At 40.0% G+C, this 17,397-nt stretch overlaps 1 protein-coding gene across 1 annotated transcript in view; it reads right to left on the reverse strand.

Moving 5' to 3' along the window:
* The window catches only part of PDGFC (platelet derived growth factor C), a 124,021-nt gene extending 108,418 nt beyond the window's left edge, over positions 1-15,603 (reverse strand). The window contains exon 1 of the mRNA XM_048305074.1: positions 15,248-15,603. Coding sequence (XP_048161031.1) covers positions 15,248-15,365 — 118 coding nt within the window. The 5' untranslated portion in view covers positions 15,366-15,603. The remainder of the gene's footprint in view (positions 1-15,247) is intronic.
* Between the last annotated feature and the right edge of the window lie 1,794 nt (positions 15,604-17,397).

Raw genomic sequence — 17,397 nt, forward strand, 5'->3', positions numbered from 1 at the left:
GGAAATTCCAGAGCAAGAAGAATTTTAAGGACAAGGGTACCCACCTTAAAAATAAAACACAAACGTAATTGTCAGAGAATGAAAGTTGTTTCTTTGAATTACATCTTGTTTTCTTACAAACATTCTTAAAATCTGCATAATATTACTACTTTTGCCTTGCTACTGTCATTATTTTTTAAACACAGAATTTATGGAACTGCAAAAGACAGCATCTCTTTGCTGCTGGAGGGAAAGCATTTATTCACATTACCTGGCTAAAAACCATCAATATTTTTCATGGAAAAGAGCTAGAGAAAAATTATTTACCAGATATGGCATTTGATTGTATGCCCTTTTTTTAAACCATCTTTCTTTTGGTGCTTCTCTACCAAAGGTAGCAGTAGCAAACACCTTGGTCCTTTGAGCAAATAATCCCATTGTGTTTATGGGGTGTTCTTTGTTATCAAGTCATCTTGAACAGAAGGACTGATTTTTGTTTCATACAGTCTTCAGGAACTGCAGCCCAGACAAGTCCAGTAGGATGCAAGATCTTTCCCTCCAGCCCTTCTCTAACTGTGACAGAAAGCAGATGCAAGCTGAGCACTCAAAGCCTAATGCTGACCATTATAAGTGTTATTTCTGCAAAAGGTGATTCCAAGGCTCCAGGGCTGTTCACGGGCAAAGAAATTACCAAAGCTCCTCTTTGTCCTGCATTCCCCATCCATATATAAATACACATCTAACCATTTCTGATCAAAATCTTTCTGGCAGGTGCAAGCTGTTGACTTTTCAAATCAAAAAGCAACCCTTTAACCACTGTCTGGATCATACACTTTTTCCTTAGGGCTCAGCTTATTTTTAAAAAAATTCCAAAATGCACACATACATACACACAAAAAAAAAAAAAAAAATCAGGAAGATGGGAAGCCTTGAATGTAATTTTATTTCTTCTCAGAAACATTTCAGGCATTATGAAATCATTCTTTGGAAAAGTGCCAGGAATAACAAAACAAAACAACCAAGAAAACAAAAACAAATAATAAAAACAAAACAAAACAAAATAAAAATAAGGAAAAAAATTAAAACTAGTTGCACTGAATCTATCTTGGCACCAAGGTGCCACTGAGCAGTTTGTTACATTCTCTCTTCTGGCTTTAAGGATCAAGCTCCTAGTGGCAGCATAAGCATGTGCCAGAAAAGTAAGTATATGGATAATTTTCAGAGAGACATATGATTTTCCAATTGTCATTAGGTTTCATTTTTTAAATGCTTAGGTCTTGATTTTTAGAAGTATTATAGTTTCCTCTTGTTTAAAGTAATGACAATTATTGGTACAAAGCTGTCCCTTAAAGCCACACTTACTGATCACATGAAAGAGAAGCAGTTTGAAAGGGCATGTCTGATATTTTAATTTTGGTGCACCAGAAAAAAACACAGTAAAATAGAGATTGCTTATGTTACAAATCCAATATTGATAAAAAGCCTAAGTATCAGCTATTTTATCTGTACTTCATCAGACATATAAATGCTTGCATGACACTGAAGAATGTTCTAGCATGAAAAAACTGTAACAGCTGAAAGAATGTTTCTCTCTTCATTCCCTGGAGATGAACTCTGATTACCATGAAGTGAGAGAGAAAATGGCATAGTATTCATGTTATTCTCTGAAAAAGTAAACTTCTACTCACTTTGATCATTACAAGCTAATAACATAAATACAAAGCCAATGACTTACCAATACTGCCTTGTTACAAGCAAGCCTCAGGACACAGTGAATGAAGCATTAGAACCTTGCCTACCAGAAGTTTATCTGAAGAAAGATCCACCTGTTCAAACCACCAACACCACCATACACACCCTATGTTTTGAGGAACAGTGCTTCAAAAAGAGATGTCAGTAATGCTGAGGACTGAGAATAAACCAAGCCAGTGTTTATGGACTGATCACTGTCTTTGCTGTTTACAGCTTCATGTCCTGTTACAGTGAAAAATCTTCCAAACTCCCCTTTTAAATACCTTTACATGGTGGAAAAATTAGGTGATATCAGTCTAGCAGTATAAAATAAGCTCCTCATGTACAACAGGATGAAAAAAATAATTAATCCCATTTGGTAATCATCAAAGAAGAGCTCCTGTGCTGGAGCCCTTTTGCTCATTCTTCTACTACAGAAAGAAAAAAAGATACAGAGAAAAACAGTTTCTATGCAGTGTTGTCCCAGCATCTTGTTTTTTTCTGTTGTTGGCTTTCAACACAGACTTCTTTGACACGTCTGTCTTTACCTCTCAACATTTACCACTTCCTTATGCTTTAATGCATTCAACGTTGTTCAAATGAACTGCAAAAAAGAGCATTTCTCCCTTGCCATAAAGGCAGAAGCATGGGAGGGTTTGTTACAGTTTTTATCAAATTTTTATCAAGAACAGATTTTCATATCTGTCCATCAGTATTTTACTGTAAATGGAGTAGAAATCCTGTTGTTCAGCATACAGCTTGGATTCTCTAGCTTGGTGAGTATAAGAGAGCTATAAAAGAAAATAAAACTCAAAATATGAAAGCATGATTAGCTTTTATCTTTCAAGTACTATTTTACATAAATAAACTTGATTACACTTTAACCATTATTAGTTGGGGTTTTTTCAGATAACAAGTAATTCAGATTCAGTAAATGTTTTTTATAGCTAGACAGGCACAGCCACAGCCGCCACAGCAAGCATGAACACAACTGCAGAACTTTATTTCACATTTAATGGACATAATCAAAAATCTGAAAAAAGTCATCAAGATGCTTCCCTTTTCCAGGCTTTGAATTAATGACAAGGTCTTGATCTTGTAAATGAGCATCACGTAATTTTTTTCATTCTAACTAGATCAAATCACTTCCCAACTTCAATGGAATTCCTCAAACAAGATCAAGCCTATTTGTGTATCTTAGGGAACAACTCCGCAATATATCTTTGCATCTTTTACATCTATCCAATCCAAAGTACTGTCAGGAGGGAAGTTCAGGGATTAGAGCTAGTCAGCTAGTAACACACTATTTATAAAAGAAGTATACATACTTAGCACACATAACAAATTGCTAGTAGACATAATAGCATGTGTTATAGTGATTCACAAGTTTAGAACTGCTTCTATGTTAAGGATTTGACTAAAGCAGGGACAGAAGCTAACTAAATGCACGCCGTTATCAAAAATATTATATTACAAGGTATCTTTCAGAGTAGACTTTGAGCTTCAAACTAATGAATATTCTTCAAAACAAAGGAAGAATGTAACTGAAAAAACCAGCTACCTCTGAACATAATTATGTTTTAGTTGACTCTGAAGTCTTAAGTCAGCCAAGGGAATGCGGTAGAAGTAACAATAAAAAATTATTTTAATAAATTAGTTATTAACAACGAAGTGCTCATTCACTTAAAAAAAATTACGAGAAAAAGTTTTTTAAAAAGAAAAAAAAAGAAAATTAAAAAAGCCAAACAAGAAAACTCCCACATATTCCAGAGATGGTTTTGGAGATCCTGAAGTAATGCTGGGATATCAGGACTCGGAAACCAACAGCTCCTATATTCTGTATTCAGTAGCAACATCTGGGTACACATGCAAATTCCAAAACCAGATGGTGTGAGCCCTCTGCAGCCACACAGATGAGACATTATCCCTCTGTGGAGCACATAGCTCAATGTGCAGCTTGGATGTGGCTGATGGTACACATGTTCAACAGCCACTATTGCCTGGAATTAAATGATTTCAAGAACAGTTGACATGTAGAAGAGCAGGGAAGACTCCATTGTTCCCAAAATCAAGAAAATGAAGATAAAATGTAAATATTGTCACGTTATCTAGCATTAGTTGATCTCCATGTAGACATAAAAAACTACTATTTAGACTCTACACATTTTATTGAATGTTTTAGGACCTGTTTAATACATTGATAACCCACTTTGAATTCAGTCAAAATAGTTTTAGCTCCAGTATTCACCACTGCTTGCCCAAGCCAACTTAAAACAAGAGATTCTCATTTTCTGAAAAACTACAGAGAACACATTCTCATCTGAAATGCAAATACTGAACGTAAAGTTACCGAGCACTTCCTAAAACTGAAAAAATCTGAACGGGTCAATCTAGCCCAAGAAACCTCAAGAAACAGAAAGAGAACAAACAAACAAGCATCCACATACATAAAAATGTCAGAACAAACCACACACAAGTGCACAGAACTATACATTTGAATAATTAACAACCATCTACAGAGCAACTGCTCAGCTGGGCTATTAAAACTGTCTGTAGGAAAACTAAGCCTCCCTTCTACAGTGAAATATTTTAAACTGTTTCAGATTAATCAGAACCCTTAACAAGATGTGGGGTTTTTTCCGTAATGAGCAAGAGAAATCAGCTTCATGCAACGGCATTGATCCAACCTGGAAACAGTATTTTTAATAACACATAGAACCCCAAACTTAAAGAGAAGCTAAAATCCCATAAAACCAATGGTCAGTGTTAAATATACCACCAGCACATCATCGTTTCTTTCCTCAATGTGAGAGACTAACTGGGTCCAAATTTTGGTAATGTAACTATGTTAAATGCAATAAGAATTTGGAAACATTTCACTGCTACTTCATTGGATATTACCACTACACAGTACCTCCACATGCATCTTGACAAATGAGGACAATCAGAGTTTTGTAAGATTCTTGCTGATAAGGCAAGCACATGCTTTAGAAACATGTTTACCTTTCTACTTGACAACTATACAAAACCATCTTTTTCCCCACAAGCAATATGATAATTTTGCAAATCAGGTAGGTATTTAAGTAACAGAGCTCTCTTTACTGGAATACTCTGCTGAGGTGTGGCATTTCTGAGGTGTTAGCTAAGATCAAAGACAACCTCAATGGTCTCTCTTCAGATGAAAATTACTGAACTCAAAATCTATGCCAGTCCTGTTTGGACTCAGCCTAGGACACCCACTTCCCTACACACATACTAGTTCTTGCAGGTACTCAGAACATGTATAAAATAAAGATTCCCAATGAAGAAAACAGAAAAATGGCTGTTCTCAGCATCTTATGCCAATGTTCTTTATAAAGGATCTTAGGCAGATAGGTAAGGATTGCTGAAAGACTCAACTGTCCCAAATTCAATCTCCATTTCAAAAGGAATAGCTACAAGGCTGCACTAGCACTACAGGCAAGTACTTTGTGACTCTTAGAACAGCAAGTACTGTGAGAAATACAATAAGTGCTTAGCAGAAATTTTTAGAGTTTTTCAAGTTTCAGACTCTAGTCTGCCTATAAATATGCAGTGCACCTTGGGCCTGGGATTTTTGAATGACACAAAGAAAAGAAAGCAAGGCCAGCAAGAATCTCTAGCCATATTTTGAAACAATAGGCAAGGTCATATACAATAGTTTCATCTCCTTTTATAGAGATAATGTTTGTTTTGGAGCCATTACTTGTTAGCTGTCAATTAAGAGGTTTTACCCCCCTTTCAGATCCCCTGTAGTTTCACAAGCAACAGAAATGTTGATAGGTATGAACCTCCCTGTATAACAGACCAACTAAGTAGTAAGACACAGAAGCCTTGAAATACTAAGATAGACCACCTCCCCAGAATTTATTTTTGAAACACAAATTGCAAATAATATACAGATAAACCTTTTACACTTGTGTCTGATGCAACATTCATTTGAAACCCTTTCTGAAGGGCTTTTTGAAACGCTGTGTAACACATACACTTCCCAGGTAACAGCTATTAGTTTCACAGACATTATCAAGCATCTAAGAGATACATCAACAGTTCATTTATTAGCATTTATTAGCATACAAATAGAGAGCTTCACCCATGTATAGTTCATTATAACTAACTCCAAACTTGTGCTTAGTGAAGTTATTTTCATTCTGAAAGGACCTTCACGCAGATTTTAGTGCATGAAGAGTTATGAAAGGTAGCTGAAGTTGCTTTGGTAGTAACAGAGCAACCACATCTCATGAGAAGGGGAGCATCCTGTCGTAGCTAACTCCAATGTCCCTCCCCCACACATGAGAAATTGTCCATGCTTAAGGTTACATTTACATCAAAGCAAGTAAATGACCCACAGAATGCATCTTAACATGCAGAAGTCTTAGTTATCATATTTTTCATTCCACTTTCGCTCCTCTCCGACAAGTGATGGAAGTGAGTCAGGAGGGCCTTGTGAGTTGATTCACCAGATATAATGTTCAGTGCTTCAATGAGATGTGACACAAGTTTCTGTGACTAGCACAGCTTAGCTTGGATCACAGTCGCTGCTGTTCTGTGCAAACCTATTTATGCTAACAGAGCAGAGAGCCAAAACGGTTGCTTTGTAATTAGTTCAGGCATGTTTGAATCCAGAAGGGAAACTCTTTTAGTTGATTTTCCCTGGGAATACTACAAAGTTCCACTACGGCTTCACAGTGTAACCATGCAGATCAAGAAAGGCCCCTCATTCACCTAGAAAAATAACATTTCATAGTACTGAATTGTTCTCCTGCATCTTGGCTTTACTCTGAACGCACTAAAATGTTTGAAAACAGTTTTTCTGAAAATTTGTCATCTGTAGTGTCAAAGGCATTCCTGGCAGAGAAAGAAAATCCTGTTGAGGGCAAAATTCAGTCAAGATGACTGTAAAAACCTAATCCACACCTTTGAATTTGGACTGAATATCCATCACTTAAACATCTTGTAAATGACCCAATTTGTTTACATGGCCCTGTAGCTTTTTATGACTTTTCCATAAAGAAGTTATTACATCCATTCCTTTTATTTTGTTTTAGAGCATTTGAATGAGCCCCAGAACCACAAGCAAGTGAAACAGATTCTCTGCAGATGGAAGTGGCCTCATATAACTCCCCACTACCGGTGAACTAGTCAGAACAACATTTTCAGTTTGGATATGCCATACCTTCACACACAGCAAAAGAATTTCCTGTGCCATATGTCTTTTTTAATGTTTAACTATTGCATAAAATGAGTGCTGGTTTCCTGTCAATCCAAGGAGGAACATGGAGCCCCTAGGACTAATGCCTCAGATTGTTTGGAACAGGGGTGAACGCAGTTGGATGGTTACACAGAGAAGTACACTGGGGGAGGAAAAAGTAATAAAATAGAAAATAATAATAACCAAACTTAGATATTCTAACTGCTATCATACAATAGCTCATCCAATTAAGCTCCCTAGATAATAGTTTAGTAAAAGACTGGACAACTGAGTTTTGTGGAAAAGGCTATAACTAAAGATAATTGAAATAAATGATATTATGCATTAGTTCAGAAATAAGCACCTCTTCCAGCTAAGTCACTTTCCCACTTCATGTGCTTTTAAACAAATAATGCTGAAAAAAGAGGCATAGAGAAATTAGGAGCTATGGATTGACAGGGAAGATGTGCTAAGAGCATTTCCAAAACCATTTTTTCCCGTGTAAACTACTCTTCAAACATGATACTCCCTGGTATTTTACACACCAGCTTCTTGTTCACAGAAAGTTACCACTTTGCTGATATGTGCCAAACTGAATAATGGTTTAAAGATGTGGAATATTGAAACTACAAAAAGGGCACCACTCCTTTACCTTTTACTGCCTGAACCTAGTTTGAAGCCCATTTATTTGATTACAGAACCAATTCCTTAATTGACTGCAGCATCTAACCCCCTGCTCCCCACCTTCTTACATGATTTATTGCCAATTCATAATAAGAATACTACAGCAGCAGCAATGCAAAAAGGAATTAAATGTACAGAAAACACAAGCAGCATTGTTTCGTTTTCCCAAGACATTCTTTGCTTTTTCTGAGACAGACAGACTTAAGATTTCAAGAAAAGCCACCCAAGGGCAATAAGGAAGTTTAAATCTAGCACTCAAAATCATTGCTGGCTATGCCAGACATTTGCTGAAAGCTAGCAAAACCTTCCCTCTTTTCCTTTAGCAGAACTGTAGTATCATAGGGAACATAATACGATAGGTACCCAACCAACAGCACTGTTCATCTAGAAAACCAAGCACCAAAAAATTAAGACCAAAGATTTTTAATTCCAGCCACAATACTGGGAAGGTGCGTGACCAAAGGAAAGCCCGGGCCTCTCTGCCTTTACCAAGCTTTATTCAGGATGAGTGGTACCCTCCACTTCACATGGAGAAATCAGTGCAACAGTGATCAAACTGAGCCATGCCTGTATGCTGTTTTAATGCAGTTAATAACTAGTTTTAACTAGTTCAAGGAGAGATTCCAGTGTTTTGGGCTTTCAGGGAATGTAGGAACAGAGGCGATCTTCAGCCTAGAAGAATCTCCTTAAAACATCCATGTTTATAATGATACCTTGAATGAATTTACCATAAAATGGCAAGATAAATGAGTAATTTATGAGGATTAATTCACTAAAAGGCACATTGCTACAGACAAAAAAGGTGTTACTGATTGCAACTTGCAACTCTCATTCTCAGTAGTATAAAAGGATGCCACTTCATGGGAAATAACATTTGAATATTTTCTTATTTCATTTCTCCTTCTGCCTGGATTGGATTGCACTGCAGGGAGGTTAATTTGTCTCCTCTTTCCCCAGCTCCAAACACCTGCATATGAAAATAGCACATGAATGAGAATAGCCACACAGTGAAATAATAATCCAGTGGCTCAAAAAGACTTAGCTGAACAGCTGAGGAGTTCTTTTAACTTCAGCTGCAGCCAGCTCACATGGGGGTCTAGTCAGCAAAGGTGAAAGCACATTGCCAATGGCTTGGGGGTGGCACACACTCACAGGACTTGTGAGTTCCACAGTGGCAAGAAGCCAAGCAGCCTCCAAACCCAGGGCAAGCACAAGGTCATGCCTACGCAAGGTGAACGCCAAAATCCAAAACCCAAAAGCCAGGGCACGTTCAACAAAGATGGAATAGTTGGAATAGAACTAATTAAGCTCAGAAAAAAGACAGCCCTTGCAAAGCCTAATGCAGAAGGCCTGGAGGAGATCAAGGAATTAGCTGGGCTTTCTCCTTTTGTTTACCCTATTTTTTTAATAGTTCTTATACTCTCTGTAAGACTTTCTCCCAGAGCATCCAGAGTCCTGCCTTTTGTCACCCAGCTGACCAACCAACTGCTGTGGAAACTGATTAAGTTATGAAAAATCTATACAGTTATTGTACACATGCTTTGTAAAGATGAAGTACCTTCACACATAAAACTGCTTAGTATGCTGTAGGATCATGAAATTAAACACAAATAGCCCAATGTAACACTGGAGATATGTTTAAAAAAATTTCAGGAGAATGATGTCAAGAAGAGGTGATCAGAAGACAGATGAACCTCAAGGCTAGGATGTCTATGGATGGAGCCAGGAACAAATTTTCCAGGCATTGCCACCTTAAAATAACATCCTATCATCTAAGAAAGCCTCTTCAAAGCACCAATTTATATTTTAGCTTCACAAGAACACATTACGAATTTTCACTTACATACTTGAATAAAACACTTCACATTCAAACACAACCTGAAAAAGTTCTGCCCAAAAGGGAATGGCAGGGCTGAGTAAGTTTTAACATGCAACTAATTTATCAGAAACTCTCAAACAACAAAGCATTCATGGAGACACTAAAGTGCTACTAAAATAACTATGTTTCTATGTTAGCTCTATCCACTTTATGTTCTGTAACTTTTTGTAAGTCCCACTGGTTTCTGCTGAAAGGCTACAACTGTATAGGCCAATTCTTAAGATGCTTACACACCAAGAAGTGTATTTCCCATGGCATGCACTTTGTGACTAAAAAGCAGAGGCATGGCTCTCTGGTAAAGCCAAGAGCTATCTATAAAGCAATTGAAGAGGCTCATTTCCCGATAAGGGAAGTGGGCTTGCTCAGCACATCCTCTTTCTAGTAACCAGAAACTGCCAGACACAGCAAAAACCAAAAACAGCAACTACCCAAAAGAGACAAAACCCCCAAAACCACTGCTATAATGCACAACCACTGCTGTAAGATGTAAATCAGTACTTTGCTATTACATGTTGACTATGTAATAATTAAGACTCAAAGGGTCTGGACAAAGTTATAAAATATAAAAGACATTATGTTTATGTGAAGACAAAGTTCAACATAAGCTCTTTGGTAATATCGCTGTCCCTGTCTTAAGGTATGCCTCATGTTTCTTCTCCATTATAAAACTATGACTGACAGACAAACTAAAACCCACCAACCAACATGACAAAGCTTTGAAGTCCAATCTGCAAACCTAATAACTAGTTAATGCAAAAATAAGATTTTACACTAAATTCCAGTCACAATTCCATTTTACACTAAATTCCTTCCAACCCTAAAATATACATGGGGAGGTTGGAATGACTACATATTTGGGACAAGGAGTAAATGCTCTGTGCTTTTAAAACCCTTACTTTTACCTAACAGAAGAAACTGAGAGGAGCAACAGGACTAAGGGAAAGTCCCAAGCAGCACTCTGCTGAATGGCAAACAATATGGCAGAAGTCAACTACAAACACAAAACCCCCCAGTTTTAAAAACTTTCTTCCCCTCCAATTTATTGTAGTGTTGAACAGCTTCTCTAATTTGCCACAATCTTTTGCTTAAAGTCAAAAGAGGATGTGCTGTAATTCATTATTTTCCAGGAAAACAGCTTTAGAACATTTCAAAACAAGACTTGGACTAAGCAGAAATAGATTTAACTTGAGAAAAATTGCACCACTATCAAGTTTCCCTTTAGATGACACATGCTTATCTATTATACTTCCTTATCTTCTCAAAAGTAAGAATTGCTGCTACCCAGCAGTAGACAATAGGCTGTGCTGGCTCTCTTCAATTCAACACGAGCCAGTGGAAGTGGCATCAAACCACAATAATGTTCAGTTATAAGAGGTAATTTTGCAGTCAAATGACTGCCTTCAAGCAAAAGCAGTGAAATTCCCATCCGTAAGGATTCAATGTGCTGCATCACTTGGACATCCATGCTTTTTTCTGATGTTCAGCCCAAGTTAAAGGAACTTAACCAGAAACTCTTTGCTGCTATGCTGTCCCCCTCCCTGAATAAGCTGTGAGCCCTCTTTGGAGATACACAAATCAGGGAATCCTCTATGTGGTTTACAGTAGGTGTGGCAGGCCACACACATGTTGAGGTGATGAGAGAATCTTCGTCTGGCATTTCAGCTACTCACTCAGTTCCAGCTGCATCGACCAACTTTCCCAAGGATGGTCTGAAACAGGCAAGTTTCGAACTCTGTCTCAAGGGCACAATTTTGGGTTTGGGTTTTTTGAGCTCCATAAATCTTGCCCATTTCAGAAGATTTAAGAAATAGATATGAAGTGTTCAGTTAGTGAAACTTATTTTTAGGGGTTTCCATTCATGCTGAGGAAGAAAAAAAACCAACTTAATTCCTTTTGACATCTTTGAAAAGACAGATCATGACTGACACATCACCTGTGCTGCAGAATTGACAGAAATCAAGTCAGTGCTTCAGTTTTCTAAGATTTACTCTACTTACTGCAGTTCATTCATATTTGAAACTGACCGCAGGAAAATCAGTCTTTCCAGTTGATCCTGGTGACTTTCTAACAGACCTCAGGTTCTCAGCCTTCTGAAGTCATTCAGTCCTACACTTGAAATGTACAGGCCACATAAGCTGTACACATCATTGCTTATGGCACCCAGTAGTAGTTTTCACATTATGTTCTACAGAGACACTCATATTTCTCATAGAAAACATAACAGCTGATAGCTTAGCAAAATTACTTTAAACATTTATTCCATCTTGTTTTAATGAAGCCAAGAAAACAGATCTTAAATTCTCCTGCCATCTCATGTAATCAAATCCAGATTGATCTAACAACATCACATAAGCAGGTGCACTCGAGACTACCAGAATGCAGTCACTAGAATTAAGTTATTCACAGTACTCGACCTCCCAATAGCTCCCTCAGACATTTCTGAAGCTACTGAAGCTACAGAAGCAGCATGAAGATACTATGTCAAAAACAGCAGTGAAAAGTAGATAGAATTGAAGCAAGAACTGCAACAGAAAGAAGAAAAAGTAAACCATCCAATTAATCAAATTCAATATATAAGAGATTCAGTTTTCTGATTTAAAAGAAACTGAGGATTCAATTTTTCTTGACTCTTTGCTTCAATATGGAAAAATGGTAATAAATACATCAAAGAGCCATAAGAGAAATGATAAAGCCACCTAAGTGTGAAAAACCCTTCAAAGCATAATCTGTTTTTCAACATGACAAAGAATTGTAGAAATGAAATCCATCCAGATAAATGGGAGCCATCACTACATGCACCATTTACCGCTACTTTACATTCCAGAAAACTGTTGCATAAACTTCTTTGATCCTCCAGATGATTATTTACTCAGTGGAATAAAATAAAAACATTAAAGATAAATAGGATTTTTTCACAGAAATCACATAAAACCCCTTACTGTCAAGAAGAATCACAAATAAAACCTGTTCTTAAAGAAAATCTCACTATAACAGAGGGCAGGCAAATAAAAACGTGGAGGTAGTTTTAAGTGGTTTCAAATGGAGCTACATTGGCCCCACAACAACCAACACACTCAATTTCCAGGAGGTACCAGCAAAATACTGTGTTCTAAAATATTTAATTTAAAATTGCGAAAAAACATTTACACTAGGAAATTACCACCTAAAACAATATTCACTATGCAGCAAAAACAAGAGAGCTTCTTATGCCCACAATTAGCATATAAATTGAGTCAAATTGTAATTTTGAAGTTAATAATGATTTAGTTATTAAATAAGTAAATATCAGTTAATCCTTAAGCACATGCTTACCCTTTGAAACACAAGTAGTCCCACTGAATTAATAACTGGTTACAGGCATCTTCAGCATCACCTTGAAGCAATAGCTTCAGCACCCATGCATGCAGCTGAGTAACACTGTAATCCATTCTACTGCAAAACTTCTTGGCCACTTAGCAGTTTTACAAGTTGAGGACAGAATTTTTATTTGTAGACTGCGTGAGTAAAAAATCTCCCTCTCTCCTGACCAGAGATTATTTGGCATGTGAACAGCAATATCTCATTCTCGTACTCCAGGGAGTTTTAACCTGCCTCTAGCTAAAAGCTATACAATCTTTAGATTGCAGCAGAGTGTAAAAATCACTCTAATTAAATCAAGTAAGAACTGGTTTGACTAGTGTTACTGATCCCCCAAGTAATTAAAATCAGTTAAGAAAAGTTAGAGGTTGGTATTTAGCTATACTTAAATTTGTGCTAATTTTTTTAAGCAAGTTTTGCAACTGAACAACTATAAAGCAAACTTAAAGTAAGCTACAAGAGGAACCTGGATTTTTCTAAGTATAAACTATTATATAATAGAGTTTCAGGGCACCTTTTTTTTTTTTTTTTTTAATAAAAGTTCTCCTGGCTTTGCATTTCTTCTAAGATGTAGTGACTGTATCTTAGGACATGCCAAATTTCATTCCAAATCAGTTGAAGCCTGACCTAAGGCAGCTGCATTTCTGATATATGTGAACAGAATCCAGCTTGTAATGTCACATATACTTACACCTATTTACATCAGTTTTGTTTCTGGGCTGTATGATCTACCTTTTACACTGTTGTGCTCCCGTTGTTGCACCCTGGAGGCCTTTCAGGGCCCAGCTGTGTTATCCTGGAACAAACCTTTTAGAGGAGACTGACAGAATAGCAGGTTTCTTTCCAGTCTTGACAAAGTTAAAGCAAAGCAATGACAATACTCTGTGTGTTGATAAGCTCCATATGCACACCATGCAAATTTAAGAGAAGGCAGCATAACAGCACAAGACATTAGTATATAATTGCCAAGCCCACGCTGTCAAAAACTGGTGCCCTAAAGCCTCCAAACACCAGCTAGGATGGGAAGGGGTAGAAAGTGAGTGATTTCTCACACAGAGCAGATAATTTCCTGTACTGTGCACAAAGTCTGATTGGTTTCCTGTCAGAATACCCCAGTCTCTGAGTCTTTTGATCACTTTCCTCTGGCCCTTCACAGTTGCTCTGATTAGAGATTGATCCCCATGCTGCTCTTTGATCAGCAGCTCTGGCAGTCTGCAGGTGCCATATATCATCACATTAACAGGCCACAGCAGTATTAATCTCCCCCTTTTAAATTTATTAGTGCATTGCATATTCTACCCGTTCATGGAGCACTTGCAGGGGTCTCTGAAACTTTGCTTTCCTTTATAAAATATGTCGTAGAATACTTTTATCTGGGGAGTCCCAAGTTCAAAGTTGAGAGAATTGAATTAGCCTCGAATCTGCGTTTCTGCTTTACTTCATTACAGTTCAGAGAGTTTTGAGAGCTCCCAGCTTGGCCTTTTGTGTTGGTTTGTGCCCAGGGAGAAAGCTTGTTCTAGCTGACATGCTAAGTACTAAATTTTTCAAACACACCCCCGTGCCCCCCTCCGCGCCCCCGCCCCGTACATGAAACACCAGGGTTTCCATGAATGTATGCTAACAGCCTTAATTTTAGATATTCTACAGTAAGTGTGGTTTCATGCAGTATATAACGTTACAGTTTGTAAAGTATTCTTTAAAATGACTTCATAATAGCAGATCAAGAGGAAAGGCACTTAAAAATCTGAATAATGTAAATCATATGGAGTTCAGAGGCTAAGCAAATTACACACCCCGGAGCTGCCCTTGCTGTATGAAAGGAGTCTTTCTCCAGCTCTGCACAGCCCCAGCCCAGGGGAACTCGCCTTTGAGAGTTTTCTAAACATTTCAGGTACACTTGAAAGTTGAAAGTAATTCTCATTTCCTATGCAGGATTAGCTCGTTTCCAGCCCGTACAAAATACCACTCATTCACGCACAGACACAAAAACCCACCCCCTGAGAGCGAAGTATTTAGGGTACAAAGGTGCGCGGGTCGTTGTTGGGTTTGGGTTGTTAGTTTTTTGTAGCGTTTTCTTTTTTTAGCAGGGCGACGGGGTGGAGGGGAAGGGGACACATTTTGCACCTCTAGTACCATAGAAGAGGGAGCCGCCGGGCTCCCCCCGCGGCCGCCGAAGCGCTGCCCTTTTACCCGGAGCCGGCGGGCAGAGCCCCGCTGCCCCCGCGCCCTCCACCCGCGGGGCCGCGCTCCCTCGGCGGCGCGGGGCTGCCCGCGGGCGGGAGGAGAGGAGACGGGAGGAGAGGAGACGGGAGGAGAGGAGACGGGAGGAGAGCTCCGCTCCGCGCCGCCTGGGCGCCCGCCCCCGCCCTGCCCCGGGCTGCGCGGCGGCGGGCGCTGCGGCTCCTTACCGTTCTGCTCCTTGGCGCCGGAGAAGGCGAACTTGCTGCTGAGATCGGACTCGGCGACGGCGCCCTGCCTCCGGCCGGCCAGGGCAGATGTCAGCAGGAGCAGCCCGAGGAGGAGCATTGGGCCGGCGGGGCGAGGGGCTCCGGCACAGCAGGCACTGGCGGCGCGGCACCGAGGCCCGGGCGTCTCTCAGCAGCGCCCGGCGCGGGCTGCGCCGCTGGGGAGAAGGCAGCACTGAGCCTGCTCTGGCAGCGGAGAATTGCAGGGTAGTTTCCACATAATCCCATCCAAAACTTTTTCCTAGAGCCCTTTTCTGTGTCTCCAGGTTTTGTTTTCCTTTGGCTTTTTTTTTTTTCCCCTCGCTCTCTCTCTTAAAAAGAAGAAAAAAAGAAAAAAAAAGGATCAAAGGAAAATCTGGACCCAGACCAGCTTCCCAAGGACTAAACAATCCGTGGCCGTGGCGGGAGGGGGTCGGCGGAGCCGGGGCTGGTGCGGGGCCGCCGCGGAGGAGCGCGCACCTGTCAGCCGGCAGCAGCGGCGCGGGGGCGGACGGGGGGCGGGCAGCCCGCGCTCGCACACCAGCGCTTTCCTCGCCCGCAACTCGGCGGCCGCGCTGCCAGCCCGGGCCGTGTCTGCCGACTCCCCCCTCCCTCCCACGCCTGCCGTCCCATCCCGGCGAGGGCGGCACCTGGCGCGGCCGTTTACGCCCCGGGAAGTTGTCGGTGGGAAGAAGGAGGCGAGCGGGGCGGCCCCCGCCGCTGCCCCCTCTCTTGCGGCCAAGTGGCGGCGCAACAGGTACTGGGGAGAGAACCGGGGGGTCTCCCCCTAGCCCCGTCTGCTTCTCGGAGGGGGCTCTATCCGCCGTCTCCCTACCCCCAAGGGGGAACCGAGGTCATCGTGGTCCGGAGTCAGTTTGTGTGTTCGGTAATTAGGGCGAGGTGCTGACTTACCAGTATTTATTTACTGGGTTGTTATTACGGTAATTGGGTTTGTGCTTGAAAACTTGATGCTTGGTTAAACATTTCATCTAAACGATGTCCTTGGTAGTGGGGACTAAAACACTTAGAGGAGGTTTTAAATAGTCTCTTTTTTTTTTCTTTGTTTGTTTGGGTTTGTTTGTTTTGTGTTTTTTGTACTAGAAGTTGTTTTGGTTACCCTGAACTGAGACATCTAACAGTTACATAAGCAGATGGAAACACAGGTTCTACTCTTTGTGACTGTCCCTGGCTTGTTGCAATGCCGTGTGGTACTTGGTGAGGTGGTATCCATCTATAAAGCAGACAGGATCGGGTTCCTTTTTGCTGTTTCACCAGAAAGCAGAACTGAGATTATGTCAAGGAGTATTCCCCTATGAATGCTGATGAGGATTAAGAGGACTGATGATGTTCAGCACCCTTATAGATCTTTGCTAGAGATGGCATTTCTAGTTTGCTAGAGGACTTAACTGTGGCTGTGTGGTAGATCTGGGTAACAAGACTGAACACTAACTGGATACTAGGAGGGCAAAAGAAGCAATTAGGACAAATCTTTGTCTTGACTGAGAGGTTTTGGGAGGGTTTCCTAAATTTTTTCCTTCAGCCCTCATAGTTCTTAAGGTGGTTTTGGGGATGGATGGTGGACCTATACGGCCATATATATTTTGGGGGGCCTATATAGCCATGATATGTGCAAGAAACACAAGAGAGAAACTGAGTCTGCATTGCCAGAGTCTTGAGCACACACTACATAAATTTCTTATCCTTTGACCCAGCTCTTTCCATTATATAACTGAGCTGTTTCTTCGCCTCAGCCAAAGTAACCCTTGAGACAGTGATAAACAACCCCTCTGTTCCTAGTAAGTGACATATTTCCAGTAGCAACTGAAAGCTGTCCAGCCAAGTTGGGCTGTCTTCTGAAAAGCAGACTTGGAGCATACCGTAAATAGCAACCCTTCACTTACAGAGCATGAAGACAGAAATGTACTGCACAAAGCAGACTATGTAGTTACTTTTATTATTGTTATCCTTACAATTTTTTTGGCTTCACTGTTGTTATTTTTAAATGGAAATAAAAATAACATGTACAGCGTTCCAGGTCTCCTACCCTGATGATTACAAGCAGTGTTTTTTTAATCAAATAAATGAAGTATTACACTGTAGCTTAACCTTCATTG

This window comes from Corvus hawaiiensis, chromosome 5 (genome assembly GCF_020740725.1).
Source record: "Corvus hawaiiensis isolate bCorHaw1 chromosome 5, bCorHaw1.pri.cur, whole genome shotgun sequence".
In the NCBI taxonomy this organism is placed as follows: domain Eukaryota; kingdom Metazoa; phylum Chordata; class Aves; order Passeriformes; family Corvidae; genus Corvus; species Corvus hawaiiensis.